The sequence below is a fragment of the Rhineura floridana genome, chromosome 16 (assembly GCF_030035675.1).
Source record: "Rhineura floridana isolate rRhiFlo1 chromosome 16, rRhiFlo1.hap2, whole genome shotgun sequence".
Classification (NCBI taxonomy): Eukaryota; Metazoa; Chordata; class Lepidosauria; order Squamata; family Rhineuridae; genus Rhineura; species Rhineura floridana.
Window position 1 is genome coordinate 6,637,620 of NC_084495.1, and position 24,881 is coordinate 6,662,500.

Here is a 24,881-nt window from a genome sequence, read left to right on the forward strand (position 1 = left end):
AGTCTTAGGTTGCATATTAAATTACATGTGTGAATTTGCAGAAAATAAACCATCATCCCAAACAGCAACAATTCACAAACACCGTTGATTGATTAGCCTGCTCTTGAGCAAGAGCATCCCAGGTTGACCAAATCATCTCTAAATGTCAAAAAGTTGAAGAATATATTTCCAAACAAAACAGTCCTGATTGATCCTTTCAATAGGAACTGCTAAGTTGAGTGGCTTTCTAGAAAACCACTGAATGTCTCATCTATTTTAGGAAACTGCCTCCAGCTTAAAGGATACTTTGAATAAACAGACAGTGAAGATCTCATTTGGAAAACATTTGAGCAAACTGAACTAGCCGCTTCCAGCTTTAAGACTTGTGAAAATGTAACACTGGGGAATACGTTTTTTGTGGATGCTGTTAGAGCGTTAGGGAAAGTGGAAGATGGTTATATAACACCCTTCATTATAACTACAATATATATCACACAGAGAGATTCTAGTGAAAGTAGGCTTTTTGTTTTGTGGGCAGAGGAAATGCAGTCTCTAATTTTAAGCATCATTTGTAGAAATGGCTTTTCTGTGTTTCACTCCAGGATGAGCCTTTTTCAAGTGATGCCCCATGCATTCCGTATGCCTAACATCAAATTGTGGCAATCTTCCAAGCCGATCCCTGCTAGTCTCAGTGGCAGATTCTAAGGGCAGAAGTAGACAATAAGGAGCAAGTGCGGCTTCTTCCAAAACCAGCAACCCCATTGCCTCTTTGTCTCCTCTCCCCTAGTATCATCTAGTAAATCTCAGTGCATGATGGGATGTAGTTGCATTGAGTCCCCCCACCCTGCAAGCAGCAGCCAACGAAGTGGGGCTGGACTAACATGTCAGATATTTGCTCAGCATTATGGGATGGGGGCACAGAGGACAAGGAAACATGCAGCAGTTCCTTGGACAGCAGCCAGTGTTCTACGCATCGTCAGTGGCTGTGAGCACATTAGTTGCCTACAGCAAAACAGTTCCGTTGGCCACACCTGAAGGGGCAACGGGTTGACCTGCCAATCAGTTGCAAAATCTCTTTGAAGCGAATTAAAACACACCCGCACACTCAAGCGGCTCCCACCAGGGTTTTCAGTGAAAAGGGGTGGGGTTTGACGAGTGGCATGTGCCCCCGTTTTCAGAAGAGAGAGGTGGAGATGCCCTGGAACTGGCAGAACAGCCAGTGTGTGACTCAGCCCTGGTTCTGCCCTAAAAGAAAAGCTGTTGCACAAAATCCCCAGGCTGGTACCTCTCTCTCTCCTTCCCTATTCCCCTCCCCAACGAATGGTTTAGCTCTGCAGCACTCGTCGGAGCTTTCCTCCCAACACAGACAGTGGCTTCTGAGGAATAACTTTCATTAGGATTATAGCAAAGAAGAAAAAGTATAAAACTCCCCCTCCCAAGCCTGTTGTGGTCCTGGGAATGGTCAGTCTTTTCCCCCTCCCCCCCAGCTGTTATTTGCATTTTTCTAAAAAAAAACAAAACATGCATGTTAAATCCAAAGATGCATCCAATGTCATACCTAGTTTTTTCCTTAAGAACAGGGGAAAAGAATCCGCTTGCAACCAGTGCCATCCTAATCTCTCTCTCTCTCCCTCCCCCCCCCCCCGAATTTCAGCTTACTTCCATGATGGACATTCGTGGGGAATAACAGGAAAGGAAGCACGTCGATTATCAGGACAAGAAAATGTCATCATATGATGCTAGTCCTGGCTGTCTGAAATGGTCCTTCGGGATACTTGCCTGCTGACTCCCTCCAAGGGTTCCTACACATTACTGACTCTTAACAGGGCAGCTTTGGCATGAATGATGAAGGCCATTCATGACCTTTTCCTTTTTTGAATGTCTTAATCCAGCACAAGTGAAAACTGTTAGTGCAGATGCCTTTCCAAATGCCTTAATGGCAGCTATCCAAGACCTTGGATTTCACACATTATGTCTCATCTTGCCAACTAAACGAGAATGGCAACAAGGAGTAGATGGGTGGTCAACTGGACTTTTGAGCAGGAATCATGGCTGCCAAATTGGCTGTTGTCAGAAAACCCAGCGAGAGTGCACTGCACATGTAATCCGTATATATAAATCCCCCCCCCAATACCTAATGTCACTTTTTAAATCCTTTTGTTTGATTCTGCTAAGAACTTTGGCCCTTTTGTTCTAGAAACACACCCTCTTGGGTGCTGTGTAAGAAAAAGAAGAACCATAAAGCACAATCCTTGTTGCAGATGCCTACAACAATTGTCTCCCAAATGCCGGGCAGATTCCTGACATGGAATGCCTTTGACAGCAGTGGCCCAGCACTCCGTGAAGTGGTCAACCTGTGCCTGGTTTGCACCACTTCAGAATGTAGCCTTCACCAGTGTGGTGCCCTCCAGACGTTTGGGGATGCAACTCCCATCAGCCCCAGCCAGCATAGCAAATTGGAGCCATAGACCAAACGTTATAGACCACGTGCAGCAAACAGTTGTCAAAACTAGCTGTCTTCCTGACAAGCACTGCAGAGGGAAACGTTTTGCATGGAGAAACCTTCAATCATGTGAGCCTCATAGCAGGCTGAAGTAGTACAGCTCAGACACAGGCTACTATCACTGACTTTTTAAAACTTTGTAGAAAGAAAGTGATACACATGTAGAATGAGCAAATGAGACTGAGACTCTTTCTTTAAAAAAATAAAACTAAGAATCTTTTTTTGAAATGTCTAACAGACGTGCTCTTAGATGTGCTGGGCTCTGGTAGACCTTTTTTCCTTTTGTAACTACATCTGAGGTTTTCGGCAATGCAAGAACTATTTTGTAGGTTCCGCCAAATAAGACTTTTTCCTGAGACTTCTGTTGCTGTGGTCCATAACAATGCACAAGAGGAGAAAATGCAAACCTGCCTAACAGACCCGGGCACCAAAAGGAGTCCTTGCCAGCATTGTACTGACATCGCACTGGAGTCTTCAGCATGTCTGCTGCAGAGGTGGGGGTTGCACAGCTCAGTTCTTCAACAGCAAGGAAATTATTTTTTTACTGTCCTTGCTAAGAAGCTGGGAAAAGAGATGCTGCACCATTTTAAAAGCATTGTCTCGGAAATTCTTCCATTGGTTGCTCCCTTTTCACTGGTCTCATTTATGGGGCCCCACATTGCCTCTGGAAGGCTTCAGTTAGTGATGGACCATGGCTAATGTACTGTTTCCCCCCCCCCCAAAGTGAAGATGCCACCACAGAAAATGGAATATGCTAAAATCCCGCCGAAAGCAATCAAGCTTACGTGTGTTTAAACCTTGTCTCAATGGGACTTCTTTAGGCTTCACTTTCCCTGAATAATGTGCAGTATTGATCACTGTTTGCGTCTTAGCCATCTGGGTGTGCCTGTTGTGAACTTGGTCCCACATATAATTCCTGTGATGTGTGCCTGGTGCAAAACAGGCATTTGGGCAACTTTCACGTTATGTTTATATTCCTTTCCAAACGGAACTTCCATTTCCGGTGTCAGAAATAGTAATTTGTTACTGTTGTTACTAAACTATACCCCCCTTTTTGTTGATTGAAGCTGCTCCTTTTTAATCAATTCTCATTTAACATGCCAGTAACCCCTCTGCCCATTGATTCAAAACTTGTCAACGTAGCTCCTGGTTTTAAAAAAGCACCTTTTTCCAAAAAAAACACAAAACTATGAAGAAACAGGAGCCTTACTGAGATCTGCTTCTAAATGTGAAAACAGCTGAGCTAGCTGGGGCTGATGGGAGTTGTAGTCCAAAACTACTGGAGGGTGCCAGGTTGGCAAAGGCTGCTGTAAATCTTCTCTGTTAATACTAGAACTAAGTAGGATCAGCCAACAAAGTTGAACGTTGGAAGATTCAGGATAGACAAAAGGTAGTACTTTTTCACACAGCTCACAGTTAAGCTCTGGAATTTGCTGCCCCAAGATGTAGCAATGGCCACCAACTTAAATGGCTTTAGACAAATGTGTGGAGGATAAGGCTGCTGGTCACAGTGATGGCTGTACACTACATTTAGTATCAGTGTCAGCATGAGTGGAAATACTTGTTGCTGGGAGCCACAAGTGGGGCGAGCGCTATGTTGCTCGGGTCTTGCTTATTGGCTTCCCGTAGGTATCCAGTTGGCCGTTGTGAGAACAGGATGCTGGACTAAGATGGGCCCCTTTGGTCTGATCCAGCAGCCAGGCTCTTCTTATGGGCTTCCTTTGGGACAAAGGGCAGGGTATAAATACAAATAAATAAAATATGCGTGGCTGGGGCTTACTTAAACCACAACCCACATCCTGGTGCATAAGCTCTGCATGGCTAGAGTCTGGTCTTAATGGGGAGAGGACAAGGATAGCCACTGTGGTGCCTTACAGATTATTGGAGTCCTACTCGCATCATCCCTGACCATTAGCCATGCTGGCTCAGGCTGATGGCAGTTGTAGATCAGCATCATCTGGAGGGTACCAAGTTAGCAACAGAATGTTACTACTCCTAGCCTCCTTGTGCCTGTTGAATGGAAGGCTCCATTTTGTCACCAAAGCTGTGACTGGAGCTATTGGGCAGATCCAGGCAGCTGGTGGCCTCCCTCCAGTCTTTCAGAATTCTCAGATTTCATGCCACGGCTGGCAGTACAGAACCAGGAAGCAAATGCTGTTCTTACCACCTTCTCTTGGCATACACTGTCAGACTGTTGTTCTTATTGTCACTTCTGTTACCATGGTAGATGCCTGGGGCCCGTACAGCTGTTCACTTGTAACAGCACAATTAGGATACATGTGAAGTATTTTTATCAACATTTTAGGTAGGGGGAGTTTTGCTTAATTTCATAATCTACCTAACTAAAACTTCCCAGTATGAGGTATCCAAAAATGATTAAGTATATCTCTTGGAACACCTTCACAAGGGGTTTACTGCAACGCAAACGGGCTTCTTAAATGAACATCTTTGATGATGAACAGCCATCAATTTCGAAAGCCCAGAGGATTTTTCAGAACAGAGTATCTGCTAATATAAAGTCCAGCTAAGCATTATGAACATGGGACTCAACAAGCCGCTACAGCAGCCTTCCCTAACCTGGTGCCCGCCAGATATTTTGGTCTACAATGCCTATCTGTCCCTGCCAACACAGCAGTTCTAGGTCAAAACATTTGCAACAGAGAATGATTTGTGCACTCATGAATGAAAGAGAGCTGATGGCTGACAATTGCTAACAACTGATTGCTAACGATGCAGTATCTGTATACCACTGCCAACGTTATCCCCAATTGTAGGTCACAGATTAAAAACCCAAGTACAGAAAACTGTTTTACTATGTAGCTCTAACTTGTATCGCCTCTCTTCTTACCACCAGTTTCATGAGCCTTTTTTTTCCCTTCAAAGCATCTGTGATGAAGAATATCTAGACATGCTGGGTAAAACTAGCAACAGATGGAATATTTTGCAAGCGTCCATTGCCTGTTCTAAGGAACAGAACTCTGGCAATTTGTAGATAACAGGCGATAGGCTGCTCTGCCCAGTGAACACACCTGCCCAGTATCTTCAGATTAAAACATATTGAATACATTGTATATTTAAATGTGTTGGCACTTCCAACAGGTGAGTAAGTGGTGAGGGGGTGGTCTTTTGTGGTGGGCTCAAGGATCTCCTGACCTTATTTAAGCGGCTTACAGGATGGCTGGGCCCACTGCAAAGTACAGCGCTGGTGAGTTTCCAGTCCCCCACCATCTTATTTTCCCAGAAGCAGGTATAACATAAATTAGCATAAGAAAGATTTCTCTAAATTGCTGTCGTGGGCCTCTGCCCTAACCCTTAGCAATGCTCCTTATTTTGTGCAGTCATCCATTTCTTCCACTTCGTTCAGCTTTTCATATATTTTCAAGCCAAGAACAAAGGGAATGGTGACCTACGTTAGCCCAAAGGACCAAGCAAATGCCATGACAGGCGTGGGGACAGTATTTGCCTCTCTCCTGTGCCTTTGTGTAAAGCAGGAAACACAACTATTGTCAAATGAGGACGCAGAGAAAAAAAATCCATTCCGATGTTGCTCATTGAGCCCGGCTGAAATTGTGGCTGGTCCCTAGAGCAACCCTGCTAGCATCCCACTCTTGTGCTTGACACACAGGGAAGGTGCAGCTTACAGAGATCAGCTGTACTGAATGAGTATTTTTTGCTTGCTTCAGGGACCAAACAGGCACTCTTTGGGATATTTTATGAGTATCAGCAACAAATGTTAATGTTTCAATGGCTGCTTGATGAATTGATGATACCTAATTAAATGTGATGTGTTGGTAATTATCTCTAGCTGCATGATCAGCTCTTATATAGCTTCTGTAGTTGCAGCTAACCTGGATGTATTAGCCATTTAAGCTACCCAAAAGTCTTTTCATGGAAACGGAGTACTTCCTGTGTTTCATTAATTTAAATGGAAGAGGAATCCAACCCTCCTTTACCCCCCAATTTGTGTACTAATTCATAATAATAGATAGACCAAAATTATTATTGGTCTCTGAAAAAAGGTTAGACCCCCATAAGTAAATTGGAGGTGTAAGATCTGTACTGTCCCTAATGTATAACCTCCATCCTAAATTGTATATAGATTTGATTGGTGTGAACACAATGAACATGCTGTGTATGTCACATTGTTCCATTTCATAAAGTTCCTCTCTAAAGCACAGCCTTCTATAGGAGTACTTAAACAGGGAAAGAGTATGAGCGAGGTGCAGCGTAGATGCAACGCTGGATAATTCCTGCATGCAAAATTACCACCATGAAAAGATGGAACAGGGGGGAACAACTTGCACCGTTACCTTTCATGAGAAAAGTTACATACTTAACATTCCAGATACTCTACTCCAGCTATCAGCTTTAAGCACAGTTCTTCAACCTTAGGTCTCCAGATGTTATTGGACTACAACTCCCATCATCCCCAAACTGCATGGTCAGTGGTCAGGGATGATGGGAGTTGTAGTCCATCAGCAACTGGGGACCCAAGGCTGAAGAACACTGGCTTAAGGCATCACACTGATGACTACAAATACTGGGAAGTAAAATAGTGTTTCTAGGATTTTGAGTTTTGCAAACGTTGCTAGGCTATACTGGTTAATTTCATAAACTCCAGAATTGATGGTGTTAAAATGTCTATGAAGCAAAGAACAACTTTGAGAGAAAATACAGGGCAGACGAGTAAGATCCAATTAGCATGACAAAGCAACAGATAGTTACTGTCCAGAATCTACAGGATGGGTAGGTGGGGCATAGTCTGAAAGCACAATTTATACATGTTACAATACCAAGAACATTTTTTTTGTAATGCCAATATGAATGTGACATGCTCCTTTCTGCCCACCTTGGGAAAAGGAAGAGGAATACACTAGAAGGGCAGATATTAGTAGCAGCAAATTTATCTCCAAGCTTCTTGAAGATATTGCATGGGGCTACCACCCTTGCACCTCATCCTCCTGCAACCCACCAACAATGATGGTAGATTAGAGATCTCAGTGCCCCAGAAGCTACCTAGAGCAAGCTTTTTGAGACACTACAATGCAATAGAACTGGGAAAAAAAATTTCTTGGAAGGTTGTTATTTGTTCACTGACCACCCCCTCCCACTCAAGTTTGCTCTTCATGTATGTGTAGAATACAGACTTTTGAAATAACTAAAGTAATCTTGATTTTATTAAAGTACATTACCATGTTAAGTAAAAGGAAGACATTTTGGGGAATTGCTGATGGGAAGTTGCTTACTCCTCTAGCTTAATTTTTTTTTAAATGGTTGTACCTACTAATAAGTTGTACTGACCCAAGCAAATAGTTACTATGTTTTCCTTAAGTCACTCATTAGTTTTTAAGCTACATGCTGCATTTAATCATGTGGATTTTTCACAAATTGGATTACCATTTAATGCAGTCGAGTTACAGATTTAAAAATATCAGAGGAAGTATTGAAGATGGTTAGAACAGACTTCATATTAGAAGAAAGGTTATCAGTCCCTTACATGCCCATTTAAGAATGCATTTAATTTATACTGGAAAAAAACTGACTGGAAAAAACCAGCTAAGTAATTCTTCCAAACAAAAGAGAACCTCAACAGTTTGCATGTAGCCCCATCAGCTGTTGATCAACTGGATAGCTGTTTGACTGATTTCCTTCAAAATACCTTGCCATGCCTGCGTTTGTTCAAGTTATCAAGGCATGTGTACAACAAACAATGTTTTATATTGTTTGTTAAAAGGTAAAGGTGTCCCCCGCACTTATAGTGCAAGTCGTTTCCGACTCTTAGGGTGACATCTTGCGACGTTTGCTAGGCAGACCGTATATATGGGGTGGGTTTGCCAGTTCCTTCCCCGGCCTTTCTTTACCCCCCAGCGTATGCCGGGTACTCATTTTACCGACCACGGATGGATGGAAGGCTGAGTGGACCTCAACCCCTTTTACCAGAGATTCGACTTCCTCCTTCCGTTGGAATCGAACTCCGGCCATGAGCAGAGCTTCGGCTGTGTTACCGCCGCTTACCACTCTGCGCCACAGAGGATCAGATAATTGTTTGTTAGGAACTTTGAAAGTGGGACTTCCCAGGAGGATCCCTCCGCCTGTGCAGCTCTGAGACGGGCTCCCGTCTTGGATGAAACTTTTTCAGTTTTAAATCCAGTCAGAAGGGTCTTTTTTGACTGGGGATAATTTCTTCCGGATAAGGAAGAAACGTGAGATTTCCCACACAGCTTTGTTGTGATTGTTGGAGACTGGAATTCGTCAGAACTGTCTGTGAAAGAAGGTCTTCCAGCAGCTCGGACGGAGCGAGGATTTTTAACTAGCTCAGCTGAATAAGTGATCCTTTTTTTTTCTTTTAAAGAAAAGCGAACTAACAGGCAAGTATCCTCCTGTCTACGCTCATTACTTTCTTATCTATACAGCTAAAGAGATTTGTCAAAGAATCCAGCAATTAAGAAAACCTGGGTGAGCCAAAACTTTCCTTCTCTTTTACTCACAGAGCTAAGGGGGAAGAAAATAAAAATAGCCTATCTTTTTTTTTATTGCAAAAAGCTGACATGGAAAATAGCATTGTAAAGATTACAACGGATGAGGGGTTTCTGATTGGAAGAGAAAAGAAAATCTTTTTGATTTATAAGACTTTTGTGTAATATAAGTCTGGGACTATTTTTTCTGATCTACTTTTTTTTTGACGAATATGCTCATTCTCTCTGCTACTAGTTATTCGGACGCTGTGAACTAAAGCTGTTTTTGCACTTTTGGGTATACAAGAGATAAGGGCTGTCTAGAGTGTGATGCAAGTTGGTTTGAAAGATTGACTACTTTGTAACTGGATAAAGAAATAAACTGCTCTTTGCTTGGGACATTGAAAATTGAAGGAGTTTTGTTCCTTTGACTTTAAGAATGACAATTAGGAAGATCATGGATGTACAAGAAGGGACTTTATCTTTAGACATGTTTCAGAAAATAATGAATGGGATTAAGTCAATAAAACAAGAACTGAGAAATAATAGACAAGCATTGAGAATTGAATTTGACGAAATGAGACAGGAGCTGAAAGAAATTCAGGATTCTATGAGAAAGGAGAATAAAGATAGATCTGGAAAACCAAAAAAGGATGAAAGAGAAATTAAAGGCAAGGTTCAAACTATGGAGATTGGATTAAATATGGACATGGAAAAAGGTTTGGATTTCCTGGCTGTGATGGATCCTGGAGACAAATATTACGGTTTGGAACTCAGCGCTGTCCCTGAAGGAATTGAAGAGATTGGAGATAAAGATATTATCGGTTTAAAAAAATTCCTGGACTGGAAGGATTCAATGGAACTTGAAATGGAGAAAGTTAACAGAATTAATCCCTATTTTGTGTCAATGGAAAAATCTTCAAGAGATGTGCTAGTGTATCATGTAAAAAAGAGGAACAGAGATGCGGCTATGCAACAATACTTCAGTGATACGTTCAGAATTGATGGCAAGAAAATATCTGTGATAAAGGAAATTCCTATCAGACTCTTATTATATGACTATGACAGCAAGATTATTGGGTGCATAAAGATGGAAGATGGAACCAATATGGATAATGGAAGAAGAGCGATTTGAAATTACTGGACTTAGTAGACTTGATGAGTTGGATTAATTGACATGTTTATCTAGAAAAAAAAATTGATGGACATATATCTCAAGGATTGGAAACTTCTCTTTGACTTTTTGTGGAAGAATAAAATGATATGATGTTAATGAAATTTGAAACCAATTAAGATAACCGCTGGAGGAAGGTGATTTTATAATCTATTAGGAGACAGGCTTGTTATATACTATAGATTTATAGCTGAACTATGACAAATCGGAAGTCAATATTTTTATATTTTTTTCTTTTTTTATTGTATTAGTTATTGATTTGTGTTTTTTCTTTTTGTATTGTTTTGGTTTTGAAAATGTGAATAAAAATTAATTGGAAAAAAAAAAAGGAACTTTGAAAGTGGCAGCTTACTGCTTTGGTCCTTTTCCTGAGCAGGTTTCTTACCTTTTTCACAGTATCACTTTTCTGGTAGCCATTGAATCAAGCTTAGAACCCTTCATTCTATACATTTTAACTATTTTGGTCACCACCACAATCACATCCGTGGTCCGGCTAAGTGTGCTCCTAGTGTTTGAGACTTGATTACTTCATTAATCATGTTTCAAAACGGTACAGTTTCCCCAGTAGAGTACAGCAGGGAGCATAATAAGAAATGAGCTTCTGTAACTGTTTTTCCCTCCAAGCCTCCTTATAATCCTTGGACGTATCCATACTCAGCTTTCTGATCACAGAAAGTTCTACTTTCTTGAACCTTTTTGAATGTTTTAACTATTTCATTATCTCAGGTTTGTTCATTTAAAAGAATGTGCATGTTCATCCTTGTGGCAGCCTTAAGCATGGAAACATTTTACAAAAAAAGTATTTTATAGGATCAAGTTTCAGGTAAGTTTTAAAGTCCTGTTTAAAAAGTCTGCATATTGTTCACATCTTTCTGTTGGGTTCAAAAGTCAACCAAGAACAGTTGCGAGAATGGTGCCGTGTGTGTGCGCTTTTTCTTAGATTTTAACTAGGACCTTTCCAGTTCTCAAAGCACTTCCTACAGTTTATCCAAGGCTATTAATGTTGAAAACCCAGCATTTTGAAATAGTTTTCCTATGAGTGTTGGGGTAAAAAGAACTAGTCAAAGTTTACAAGCATTATTATATGAACTATTTGACAGTTTAACTCATTTGAACTAGCCAAAAATAAACTTTTTAAACAAACCTCCTTCAACTTTGCTCATTCTGCTATTTACAATCAATATGGAGTTCTCCGACAGCTGGTATAGCACAGTGGGGAGGAGAGCCTGGCTGGGAATCCAGAGTCAGAGTTCAAATCCCCACTCATGTCTCCTGGGCGTAAAGGGCCAGCTAAAGATCACCCCACAGTGAGTGGCTCAGGGGTTACGTGCCCTGCCACCTGTGCAGCCGTGGGCAAGCGGCATAGTCCCAAGGAGCTCAGTTGCCCCCCAGGTGGCAGTTGCAGACAAGGAAGGGGCTGGCTTGTGCAGCTGTGGCAAGCTGAGCAGGCCCTAGCCAGCTGGGAGGACTAGCCTCAGAGGGAGGCAATGGGAAACCCCTCTGAATGCCACTTGCCATGAAAACCCTATTCATAGGGTTGCCATGGATTGACTTGAAGGCAGTCCATTTCCATGGAGTTCTCCTAAGGTAACACAAGTATACAGACCCTTTCACATAGAGTGGCTCAGCAGGACTCAACCAAGTATCCCTTTGAAACACAGTGCATGACTTTGTGCAGCTATGGAGTCCCCCCCATGTCAGCAGTGGGGCAGTTGTGACCTTAAACCATTAATAGAGTGTCCCCCACTGAGTGCCACCATTTAGCAGTTGAAGGCAATTTGTTATGGGCTCAAGAGAGTTGTTGCCAGTAGAAATACCCTTAATCAGAGGGATCAATCCTCATTTAGGAGCACCCTGAGACAAAAACAGCACAGTAGAAGTACAGAAGGCTGGCAGTCTACACTACTAACAAAGAGCATGGCTGCAGCTTTTTATTCTTCAGTTTCCCCAGTGAACTTGAGAATACACAGTAAGTAAGTAAATTTTATTGCATATAGCCAATAAGCCGGTGCAACACAGACAGGGAAAGGGGAAACAAACAAGGTTAAAATCTTCTATACAGGATAAATATTTAAAACCGTAAAACATAGGCAAGACTCCATACAAATTTAGACAGTTTTAACAAGTGCTGCTCTTACCTTTTTCGCGGCCAATGCAAAGTTGGCTACAGAGATTATAATATGCTTTTGTGAAGCCGACAATAAACTAATTACTAGTTGATCGAAGGGGATCCCCTCGTTCAAACTTATGAAAGGAGCTATGAACTTCTCTCTCAGGAGATGATATAAGGGACAAATAAACATATAGTGAACTAGATCTTCAGGAACCATACAGCCATTGATACAATAGTGTTCCGCGTGTGGGATGCCAACATACCTGCCTTCGAGGAATGCAGTGGGCATTGTTTGGAATCTCAGTTCAGTAAAGGCCCTGCAAAGAGGGGCGCAAGTCAAGATGTCAAAATAGAGAGCCAGAACATGGTTGGGTTTAATATAGGAAAACCAAGGGGAAAAGGAAGCGACTACTATCAAGGCTCTGTCTTGTTGAGCATCATAATCAAAAATTCTATTACGCAGCTCAATGTGATTAAGGCCAAAAAGTTTACTTTGGGTGAGATCATAAAGAATCGCTAATTCATCAAATTTAGAAGCCCAGCACCCTTTCTCCAATTGGTCGGTCCAGCACAATTTCGCAAGGGATGAGTCCTCCGACATAGATAGCTTTTTCCAGTATTGTAGGTATGCGAGGTCAATCCTGGCCATTAAGGAAGGGAGACCAAGTTCTGCTCTAATGTGGGCTGATGGGGTGCCTTTAGGGAGCCCCATGAGCTGCTTCAAGGTGTTTTGAAGGACTTCAAGACTAAGATGTGCAGAGTAGCCCCACAGTTCTGCCCCATAAAGGATTTTGGCGAGAATTTTGGCCACATAGAGTTTAATCATTGGTCTTATTAATTGGCCGCCATGAGAGTAAAAAAATTTCTTTAATTGGCCACTAGATCTAGAGGCCTGAAGCTTAATACTTTCCAGGTGGGAAGTCCATTGTAGTCTATTACTAAAACATATGCCTAGGTATTTGAAGGCATTCACCTGCTCGAGTGGCTGGCCATTTAATGACCAATTAGATTTTACTCTATAATTTTTCCCTCAGACCATTATTTTAGATTTGGAATAGTTAACCTGTAAGTGCTGGGCTTCACTATATTCATGTAGGCAAGACTGCATTCTTTTTAATCCGATCTTATTTAAAGAGAGGAGGACCAGATCATCCTCATACAGTAATGCTGAGATCTTCCTATGCCTCAATGATGGGGGGGGGAAAAGCAGGAGAAACCATTGAGGGGATAATATCGTTAATAAAAAAATTAAACAAAAAAGGGGCCAAAATACATCCTTGCTTAACACCTCTCTTAGCCGGGATTTCGCGAGAAACGGATCCATTCAGGCCTAAATGGATCCTTAGAGATGTGTCGTGGTGTAAGGCTTGAAGTAACCACAACAATCTCTTCTCGATACCCGCCTGGTAGAGTTTTTGCCACAGTATCATCCTGTCTATTGAATCGAAAGCAAAGGAAAAGTTGATAAATGCCAGATACAGGGACTTGAGTGCCCCTGTTTTGGTCTTATTTATAAGATGGAAAAGCACAAATGCATGATCGAGTGTACTTCTACCTTTCCTAAACCCCGCCTGTTCTTCATGAATGATGGAGCGATTGTTATCCCAGTCTAATAGTTTATTTAATTAAAAACGGCCATATAATTTGGATATCACATCAAGCAAACTGATGGGTCTATAGTTGCGTGGATCAGTGGGGTCCCCTTTCTTGAATATGGGCACCACTATACTGGTGCGCCAACCAGGGGGAATGATACCAGTGGAATTGATATTTGTAAAAAGTATTGCAAGAATTGGACTCCACCATAAAGGGTCAAGGAGGAGTAATTCAGGCGGTATCCTCTCCTCTCCTGGGGCTTTACCCGAGCGAAGGGAGGATATTAAATCTCCGATGTCTGCACAGGTGACTGGTAGCCAGGGGGGCAGGTCTGAGGGGACTACATTAATATTGGGGAATGTTAATTTCACGTTCCCAACGATTGAATGGAAGTGGGAGATCCAGGCTTCCGGGAGAACAGGAGGGACTGGCACAGAAACATTCTGTGTCAGACCTCCCCGAACTAATCTCCAGAACTCTGAATCATTCCCTTGAAGAACGGCTAGGCCCAGGGAGCACCAACAATTGGCAATAAAGGCTTGTTTTTTCTCTTTGAGTAGTTTCTTATGCTCCCTTTTTTGTAAGAGGAGACGGGAAACAGCTGCTTCTGAATGGTTACGTCTAGTGAGTCTTATCTGAGTACGTAATTCCCGTTTCTTAATTTGACAGGCCTTGTCATACCATAATTTAGAGCCCTGATGGGATCTGGTTGTAACTGATGAGGAAACCAGAGGTTTAAGGGCTGCAATAACCTCCTCGTACGTCGAATGAATGGTATTAGGGGATGAAAGGGCCTTTTGGCGTAACTCAGTTAACTTGGGAGCAGCCAGAGACTGTCTTATAATAGTCTCTATATCTTGAGACCATTTAAGGCGTCTAATCCATTGCAAATCGCCCAGCAGCGGCATCGATGACTGTAGGTTAGCATAGTAAAGAGGGCCGTGGAAAGATAGTTTCAGGGGGAGGTGGTCGCTATCTGATCTATCTCCCACAGACAACTCACTGACAAGGCCAATCAATAAGGAAGACCCCAGTATGTAGTCCACCACACTAGCTCCTTTACCACAGATGTAAGTAAAGAAGCCATTGGAGGAGTCCAGGTAGGTGCCATTAAGGCAGATTAACTGGAATTTAATCAACATTCTAAACAAAGCAAGACCATTTTTGTTGGGGGACCTATCACGGGAAAGTCGGGGCAAAAGCGCTACATCACTGGGAGAAAAGTCAAGAATATCATAGATTTTCGGGTAGCTAGCGCCCATCCTGGGATTAAAGTCCCCTCCTATAAGCAGTGGGCATGAAGGGTATACACATATAAGATTGTCAATAAAGTTATCTAATTCCAGCCACATCGACATCACTTGTGAAGAGCGTAAGGGGGGGAGATAGACATTAATACAAATGAAGGGTGCGAAATCAGAAGATGGTATTATTTGAAGAGCCAGGCAAAAGTTGGGAGCCAAGCAAGGTAATTCCACAACATGCACATCGGTGGATCAAGGTCGCAAGACCGCCACTACCACGTCCCATATTGGCTGAACACTTAGCTGGTTTGGACCAAGATTTAAAGCCGTCAATTAAAATGGGACTTTCCTCAAGTAACCATGTCTCTTGCAAGCAAACTATATCAAATGATTGGAGATAAGTAACAAACTCCAGGTCAACCACCTTGTTATTCCAGCCTGCTATATTCCAGGAAATAAAATTTGTAAAGGGCGAGGGTGGAACTACACTTCCTGCAAGAGTGTTTACCGATGGAGGGGTCGCCTTGTCAGAGTACCGTTCTTGTCATTCCATAGCATTCTGTAGGGGAGTAATTTGGTCTATTTCTGATCTCCGAATGCAAATGTTGGAAAGTGGTGGACCAATGTAGCATGGCAAGGTTTTAGGTACGCAAGAGGGCTTTCCTGGGGAGCCCAATTTCTCTGGGTCTAGGCAACGCATGTCTGTGCAAGAAGGGCCATTAGAAGGTTTTAATCTAGCAGCGGTTGTAATCCTGTTGGGATGGGCTGTCCTATGGTCCGACCCTCCATGTTTAGATTGATTAGAATTATTAGCTTGCAGGGCTGACAATTTCATTCTGAGACGGTCCAATCTTTTGCAAGCTGTTCCTCTCTAGGTAGATCTCCAAAGGTTTCCAGCAGCTGTAGGTCTTCTGATTCAAGCGAATCTTCAGGAGAAGCAGATAGAGGATCTTGAACTTCCAGCGGAATAATGGAGTGAGAAGTGACTGGAGAGTGGGTTACCGTGCTTGTTTCAGATCTAGCCGAATGAAGAATAGTCCTTCTCGTATGAATCAGAGGAGCCTGGGAAAGAGGATAAAGGGGCTGTGGTGGGGCCACATTTTCAAAATACCTCCGAATATATATGCTGGTACTTTCTAGCCGCTCCTTTAGACCGTAAACCATTTTTACAATAGAAGGCTTCTTGAAAGAGACAATTGCACTCACAGTCTTAAGGTTGTTAAAGAGGAAATAGATATGTGAGATATCAGAAGGGTGAAGCTGACCTGGAAAAAAGGGCTCCAAAAATTCCCAAGCTTGAAATTTACAAAGATGTTGCGATTGGTTTCGAGGAGGCTTGGGATAGTTAAGGAAAACCAATTTATTCTGAATCAAGATCAGATTCCAGAGTGATTTAGCTGGGAACCGGGAACCGGGTTATGGAGCAGGAACCGAGCAGTTGGAGGGAAAGGCGGGTTGCTCACGTGTAAAGGAGGATTAATGGGGGCAGACTCAGCCAGTTCTTTCCCCTTAGCCTTTTCTTGTTCCTTAGATTTCACTGGAGGGCGATTCCCTCTAGAAGGGCGGGGGGGGGGCTCATTAGATAAAGATTTCAGCAGGTCAAAAAGTGGCTTGTAATTTAGTTTCTTATAGTAAGGTAATTTGAAATTCTTAATGTTCTTTGGCTTCTTTTGTAGAGCGTTCCTTCGACGACTGAAGGTTGGATGTTGCTTAGCCGTTCCTGTCCTCGATTGAGGGAGCTGGGAAGAGGTCTTCTTTGACCTGACATTCAGCTTCCTTGGGAGTGTGTCACTGGCATCCCCTGCTTGATTCACATTGCCAAGGTTTATCTTCTTGGCAGCTGTCGCCAGAGTGTTCAGGAGAGCGTTGCACTCAGAAAGGAAGGCTTTGATATGATCGAGTTCTTCTAAAGTCAAGAGAGTCCATCCTATCATTTGGAATACTGTGTACAGTTCTGGTCGCCTCATCTCAAAAAGGATATTATAGAGTTGGAAAAGGTTCAGAAGAGGGCAACCAGAATGATCAAGGGGATGGAGCGACTCCCTTACGAGGAAAGGTTGCAGCATTTGGGGCTTTTTAGTTTAGAGAAAAGGCGGGTCAGAGGAGACATGATAGAAGTTTATAAAATTATGCATGGCACTGAGAAAGTGGATAGACAAAAGTTCTTCTCCCTCTCTCATAACACTAGAACTTGTGGACATTCAAAGAAGCTGAATGTTGGAAGATTCAGGACAGACAAAAGGAAGTACTTCTTTACTCGGCGCATAGTTAAACTATGGAATTTGCTCCCACAAGATGCAGTAATGGCCACCAGCTTGGATGGCTTTAAAAGAAGATTAGACAAATTCATGGAGGACAGGGCTATCAATGGCTACTAGCCGTGATGGCTGTGCTGTGCCACCCTAGTCAGAGGCAGCATGCTTCTGAAAACCAGTTGCCGGAAGCCTCAGGAGGGGAGAGTGTTCTTGCACTCGGGTCCTGCTTGTGGGCTTCCCCCAGGCACCTGGTTGGCCACTGTGAGAACAGGATGCTGGACTAGATGGGCCACTGGCCTGATCCAGCAGGCTCTTCTTATGTTCTTATGTTCTTATTGAGTTTTACTGCTGAGGGAGGAGTTGAGGAGTTTCTAACAGTCCTGCCTGTATCAGGAGGGGATGAAGTTATTTGTGCCGGTTCCGTGATAGGCGTCATAGAAACTGGAGGAAGATGGCGGTCTGCAAGTGCAAGTTCCTTTGCAAGAGATAGGGAGGGAGAGTCTGCTTTCAGGTCATAAATATCATTTATGTGGTCTAGGGACCAGTCCAAAATTGGGGTCGAAGAGGGAGGTGATGTAAAAGACTCCACTCCAGGGAGGAGGGTGTCAGTTACCGTAGTTGGGAAGAATTGAGTAATCTTCGGTTGTGAGTCTATTAAAGAAGCCTCGTCTAGCTGAGGTTTCACCTCCAGTTCTTTACACTTTTTCCTTGTTAAAACCATGTTGTGAAATCAAAGGAAGAGAGATATTCTATTTTGATTTATGGCTTTAAGATAAGATAAGGAGACGTCTTGGGCTCTTCAGGCTTCTGCTTGCGAGGATACTCAAACGCTGGATACTCCCCAAACACTATGTTTAGTAGTGGCAGATTTACACCCGTTTAGTAATAAAGTTTTAGCCGACAAGTGAAAATTCAAGGAAGGGAAAACAGGAGAATTGCCAAGTGAGCTGACTGCCAGCTGCCTAAGCCCTTATTTAAACTCTTAAAACGAACTATTAGGAGAGCAGTAAAACAAGCTGCGTACCTGCCTCCATCTTGCACCGGAATACACAGTGATAGCGAATGTGGTGCCCTCCAGATGCTGTGGACTCCAGTTCCCATCAATCGCATTTTGTTTTCTGCTCTTTGTATCTTTCAAGCAGAAAGAATCTAACATTGTACAAATGACTGCAAGCCAAACATTTTAAAATACTTAAGTTGATAGGGGCACATGACTTTACAGGAATGACTTGTCTGCTTACAACAAAGCACTGCAAAGGTATGAGATTTGAGATATGCCCAGAAAAACAAATTCCTTGGGAGCACAAATCTTATGCAGCCTTCAGAAAGAACATGCCTTTGTTTCTTATAAAACTGGGCCTTTCCAAAGTCCGGCCTTCCAAACACCTAAAAAGGTGAAGATGGAAAATGCCAGACATTCAGGGGATCTCGTTTCTTGCAGGCCAAAGCCACAGGAGTTAAAATTTTGCTCTTTAAAAGGGATGAAAGTAAAAATCCTCACACCCCTAATGCATGTAGCCCTGATTAAGAGATCCTCATTAGGAACAGGATGACAAACGGTAACCCTGTAAAAAAAATACTGCTGATTTCTCATGAAGTTTAAACCTTACATGGTTTTGGGGTACCAACAGGTTATGGGGAGGAAGCAACTACTGCAAGTTGGTTATTGCTACATCAAAGTGACACTCAAGTATTTTACGTTTCACTGAAGGGATGAGGAACCTGACTACAGCTCCCAAAATCTGACCATTGGTCATGCTGGCTGGATTTGGACAGGGGGTTGGGGTCCAACAACACTTGGAGGCTCACAGGTCCCCCTACCCTTGGGTTTACAGGCTGAGGCTGGAAGCACCTGTCTGCAATACAGCGCAGCAATCTTCCTCTTTACATGAGCAGAACAGTCTGCAAAGCTACCCGAGCGACAAACTGCTCTGCACATATCACGATACCTTGTCCAAAGGCTTCTGCATCCATGAGCAGGCAAAGGCGAGCCGTGTATGGCGATGCACACATCACCCCCTGAACTGTAACCAGTTTCTGTTAACCCACCATCATTACAGGCCCAGAAGGGCAATGTACTTTAGGCATATAACCTGGAGCCATTTTTTGCAAAACATCATGACCCCTGAACATTTATTTATTTATTCATTTATTATTTGATTTCTATCCCACCCTTCCTCCCAGGAGGAGCAAACAGAAACGCTAAAAACACTTGTGCTATAAGAACTGAAAGATTAAATAGACTGTGGTGTCTTCACAGTTATTTTATTTTGTCGTCATAACCAGCCGTTTAAACTGGCTACAAAAGAATAAATAAAAGAACTACAAGTACAGCAATTTAGATATGCACATTATTAAAAGTTTGCTGCACAAGGTGCTTCATTATTGCCCCCAACTCATTGTTAGAATAAAAACTGGACACAAAATCAAATACTTTCCCTTTTAAATAAAAAAACTTGCCCAGGTCAACTATTTTCACCTTTGGCAAAAGAAAAAAAGATGTTAAATACACTCAGCAACACCTCTGCTCCAAATTATAAAATGTAGAAAAATTGTATAATATTATACAGTAACAAAACACACACTGGTTAAAGCACTTCAGTCCGTTCCAAAATACTTCTGTCCAAAATGCGTCGGTGCAACGGGATGAACTTCTGTTGTTAAAATGGTGATTTCTGGGAATTCCTGGATTATTGATTTGGCACCTTTAAAAAGAAGGGAGTAGTTAAAACCACATTTGTGGCTCTGCAAAAAGAGTCACGGTCCCCTTCTGGAGCTTGATCCTCTTCTCTCCCATCTCCACCCCCCAGCCCCCATTGTCTTACTGAACTACATGCTCAGAATAGCAATTCCTGCTAGCATAAAGTCTTTCAAAGATGCTTTTTCCTCCCCAGTATTTTGTAAATAGCTGCATTCTTTGGCCACATATTATTAAGTGCAGTGATCCTAGATACCTACATGCCCATATGATCAATGACTAATAAGGTCTCTGTGCCTCTGAACAGGGAGAGGCAAATGATCCTCCTGCAATGTGCTAGCCAATGGCAAATCCTGGTAGACCAGACTGAGTGTACTGAGTGGAGAGAACCTATCCAAATTTATCTTACAACATAAAATGAGTTCTTGGTAAACAAACTGACATGAAATAGGATTCCAGGGCAGTGTACAATAGGCATAATATGTTAAAATCACATTTGTACAGAGGGAGCAAAAACTATTAAAGCAGATTTAGGTGGCATAACTATTTAAAATGCCTAGGCAACTAAAATGATGTACACCTACTCTTTCCATCACCAACAGTGTTTGCAATATGCTTTTTAATGGTGGAGTTTACACTATGGATAACCACCAAAGTGTCAATTGAAGGAAACCTTTAAGCATTGGCAGCTGAAAAGATTACAATTTGATGAACTTTCACATGACAAGACTGCTCTTAAAATACCCCTCATTCGATTAATGTATTTGTTTAAATATAATTATGCTGCTTATCACATTTTAGCAAGCCAACTACAAAGCTGTGTTATGACCAATGGTCCAGGTAAAAACAATTACTTCTTATCATGGAGTGTCCCTGGCTTCACTGGACATCAAACAGAAGCCAAGAACTCAATTCTTTGACTTTCCATTCAAGCACATCTCAAACCAGCCACAAGGGGTCACTGTGGAATTAGGCCCACTATAGGAATGCACTTGTGTATTCACAGTCAATGTTGTGCTGCTTAAGCGTAGAATCACAAGTTCACCTGAATGCAAATAACTTTTCACAAAGGAGGTTTCTAGGTTTTATAGCAATGATAAAAGGCCAGAGATAAGAGCAGAACATAAGAAGAGCCTGCTGGATCAGGCCAATGGCCCACAAAGTCCAGCATCCTGTTTTCACAGTGGCCAACCAGTTGACCACAAGCAGGACCTGAGTGCAAGAACATTCTCCCCTCCTGCGGTTTCCAGCACACTGCTTCCGCCTATGGAGGCAGAACATAGCCATCATGGCTAGTAGCCGTTGATAGCTTTAGGCTCCATGAATTGGTCTAATCCTCTTAAATCTATCCAAGTTGGTGGTCAGCACTGCCTCTTGTGGGAGTAAATTCTGCAATTTAACTATACGCTCTATGACGTACAACCTAGTTCCTCACCCGGACTGTATGAAATGGTCAGCCAGTGCCTTGATTTATATACTTTATTCCAAAATACAGAATATTTTTAGCACAGGACTGACAACTCTAGATGCCCACCTATAGTCTTCAATCTTGGGTCCCCAGATGATGTTGGACCACAACTCCCATCATCCTTGGCCACTGGCTAAGCTGGCTGGGGCTGATGGGAGTTATACTTGGACAACATCTGGGGACTCAAGGTTGAAGAACAGTGGTCTAGGGTAATGTATCATTTTACACAGAGCCCAACACCTCTTGGCTTTGCCCATTCTTTGACCCCATCAATCCTTCCTTTTCTGTTGATTTCTTACTTATTTTTCCTGGCTTTTCCTCTTTCTTTGTAGTTTCTGAACATTTTATCTGATGGTTTTGTTTTTTAAACTTTTCCCTGGTTATATGGCTTGGTCCAAACTAGATGCGATAGGGTAAAGTGTATTTGTTCATGAGTCTGCTCCATTCATATATACAATTGTGTGTATTCAGATGAAAATATGCAGACAAGGGGAGCTAATCCACCCCCACCTCATCTTCCTGCACCCCTTTGCTTCAAACACATCTCCCTGCCGATCTCTAGCACCAATCGCAGGAGTGAGCCCTACAAGGGAGACAAGCAGTTGAAGCCAACAGAACTAGCTCATCACATCTAGTTTGGCTCTCTGTTTGCCCTGTTGCTTTAACTTACCATGGGGTGTAGAGAATAGACTCAGCAGGATTATGACATTTGGCTGAACTCCATGTTCTATAAGAACCTTCACAGCCTCTATCACAGTGTTGCCAGTGCCTGACATTTTTTTTTGGGGGGGGGAGAGAAAGAGAAAGGAATTATTCTACTATCTGTTCAAGTAATGTTTCAATCAAAATCAAACTATTTTGCAATCAGCCTGGATGGGCCATAAGTGTGGACTGAGACATCCCAAACAAGAACAATAAGCTGACTGCATCTCAGGTTCCTTCCCCACTGACTAGCATTGCTCAGTAGGTGGAGAAAGCCAACCCACCTTCAGGGAGTACATGCAGCTCGTTTCAAAATGGGTAGCAGCCACAGGCATGCATCTTAATTCTAAGCACTTATCTTGAACCAAATTATCCTGTCAATTTCCACTATGTTTACGATTGGGGTTTGAGTCTCACTGTGAAGACTTCATCAGCTTACAATGCATTTTTACAAATGTTTTAAATAAAAATTTTGGTTAAACAGAATCAAGCAGCTCAGAACTTGAAAAGAAATATCTGATCACATCCCACTTCACTAAAATTGACAGCTACGACCATTCCTGGACAGGGAAAACCTGACCACTGTAGTCCATGTGTTGGTAACTTTGAGGCTGGATTACTGCAGGGCGCTATGCGAGGCTGCCCTCGGTCCTGGTTCAGAAGTTCCAGCTGGTGCAAAATGAAGAGGCCAGATTGCTGATGGGAACACATAGCTAACAACATGTGTCACCACTCTTAAAACATCTGCACTGGCTGTCCACCTCCTACTGAGCCAGGTTCAAGGTCCTTAATTTACAAAGCCCTGAACTACTTAGAACTAGGATACCTTAGGGATCACCTCAACCCTCATATCCCAGCTTGATCACAGAGATCATCAGCAGGAGCAGCACTGGTTGTCCCTCGAGTTGGCGAGGCTCATTTAACATCGACAAGAAATCAAGCCTTCAGTGTTATCGGCCCAGTTCTCCGGAATGCTCTGCCAACAGAGATTCAGCAGGCACCTTCTGTTTTAACCTTTGAACGCCTGCTGAGAAGGTTTCTGTTCAGCCAGGCTTACACAGGCAGTCAAGGTATCTCTTTGCAATAGTTGGCCTTGTTTTGACCGTATTTATCATGCTTTTTATTTGTTGCAAACCACTCTGATGTTTTTAAAATGAAATAGCCATATACAATTATGTTTATAAATAAAATAAATAAAGTTTAAGAACCCGTCAAAGCTTCCACCCTGCTGAAGAGTTACATTCTACTAGCTGCAAATAGCATCATCCTCTTTGTTTGTTTGTACTTAAGTGATCCAAATGACATTTTACATCATTAGACACATCTTTTCAACATGTGCAGCCTACAGCCAGTGCTTTGCCAGCTAATGTAGTTCAACTAATGTACATTCTGGCAAAGCTTGAAAAATCCTGTGCCATCGCATGGCCCAAGGCAAGCCAAAGCCTTCTTTCTAGCCAGTGATGGATCTGCTTTCCAACAGAGCACTCAAATGGCAGAGGGTACTTTAAAAAAAATCCTTTAAGGCACTCACTTAGTATTGGGTACATGAGAAGAACTTTTCTCCTGTAAATATCTGGTGGAAACTTTGCATAGTACACTTTGGCTCTCTGAGTTTCTTCATCGCTCTGGATCAGGATCTTCCCTATTCGGATGGACCTGCAACAGTCACGCAGACCCTGTTCCATTGCCTCTCCTCCATTTGGGGAAGAAAACAGGAAAGTGTTACATATGAAGGTAGGGCCAGTCTGTTTCACCAATCTACCCTTCCCCAGGGACTCTCTTTTTTGCAATGGCTTCCATAGGCAATTTCAGTTCCCCAACATACCACAGCTCTTTAGATAGACAGAGGATGGCTGGTGCCATTCAAGGTAAGCTGGTGTAAGAGGCAAGCACTATCAGCAAGGAAAGCTGCAGTTTAGATCCATGTAGAAAACTGAACACACACATTTCATGTCATGCCACTTCCCTGTGTCAGAAAAGGACACTTGGGACTAACCCTTTGCTTAGAGTAGACAAACAGTCTGTATTGGCACAGGCCCCCTTACAGCGCTGTTTTGCTTTCCTTAATATGATTTAATAGCTTACACAGTAATCGCCATTTGTTTCATGCACCTACTTCCAATTTGGTCCCACTGTTGTTGGAAACAATAACACTGCACTGATAATGAAGTGATAGGAAACACTTCTCCGTATCTGACGTAAGTGACTTACCACTTCTCATTATGCTGACTCCACAGTTTCCCTTTTCAAATTTCACCCCTTCATATTTGTACCCTATTGAAAAGTCACAGAACCAGGAGTTAAAAATGTGGTTTTCCTTTTACCCATATAGAGTATCCTATTTCAAGATGGCAAACAGGAGGTCCACTGACCACTTGAAGTGTCGGGCACATTTTACACAGCTTGGTGACTTCAATGTCTGCCCTTCAAGGTTCCACAGAAAGCAGAAGCACGTAAAACAGCAATTTACTTGCTTATCCTGCTCTCCACGCAGGAAAGACTCACAGAGCATCTTATAGATCAACGAGACAGTTCCTGCCTCCAGGACTACAATCTTTAAAAAAAGGTATGACACAAATGGAAAGTGGAATGGAACGGAGGAGGAGATGAATCCAGGTGCAAACTCTTAGTTGCAAGGTCTTCTAATGACCAGGTGAGGTGGCCAAGTTCAGAGACAGGAGAGGTCGAAGTAGC

General features: G+C 42.6%; 2 protein-coding genes across 2 annotated transcripts in view; one reads left to right on the forward strand and one right to left on the reverse strand.

The window, feature by feature from the left end:
- The window catches only part of ZDHHC15 (zinc finger DHHC-type palmitoyltransferase 15), a 42,538-nt gene extending 36,258 nt beyond the window's left edge, over positions 1 to 6,280 (forward strand). Inside the window, exon 12 of the mRNA XM_061598307.1 lies at positions 1,634 to 6,280. The gene's annotated coding sequence lies outside the window, so the exon portion shown is untranslated. The remainder of the gene's footprint in view (positions 1 to 1,633) is intronic.
- A 13,288-nt stretch (positions 6,281 to 19,568) lies between these two features.
- Positions 19,569 to 24,881, reverse strand: part of UPRT (uracil phosphoribosyltransferase homolog) — a 23,779-nt gene continuing 18,466 nt past the window's right edge. The window contains exons 4-7 of the mRNA XM_061598452.1: positions 24,399 to 24,461; positions 23,719 to 23,880; positions 22,156 to 22,254; positions 19,569 to 20,024 (exon numbers count right to left, since the gene is read on the reverse strand). Of these exons, the coding sequence (XP_061454436.1) occupies positions 19,918 to 20,024; positions 22,156 to 22,254; positions 23,719 to 23,880; positions 24,399 to 24,461 (431 nt within the window). The 3' untranslated portion in view covers positions 19,569 to 19,917. The remainder of the gene's footprint in view (positions 20,025 to 22,155; positions 22,255 to 23,718; positions 23,881 to 24,398; positions 24,462 to 24,881) is intronic.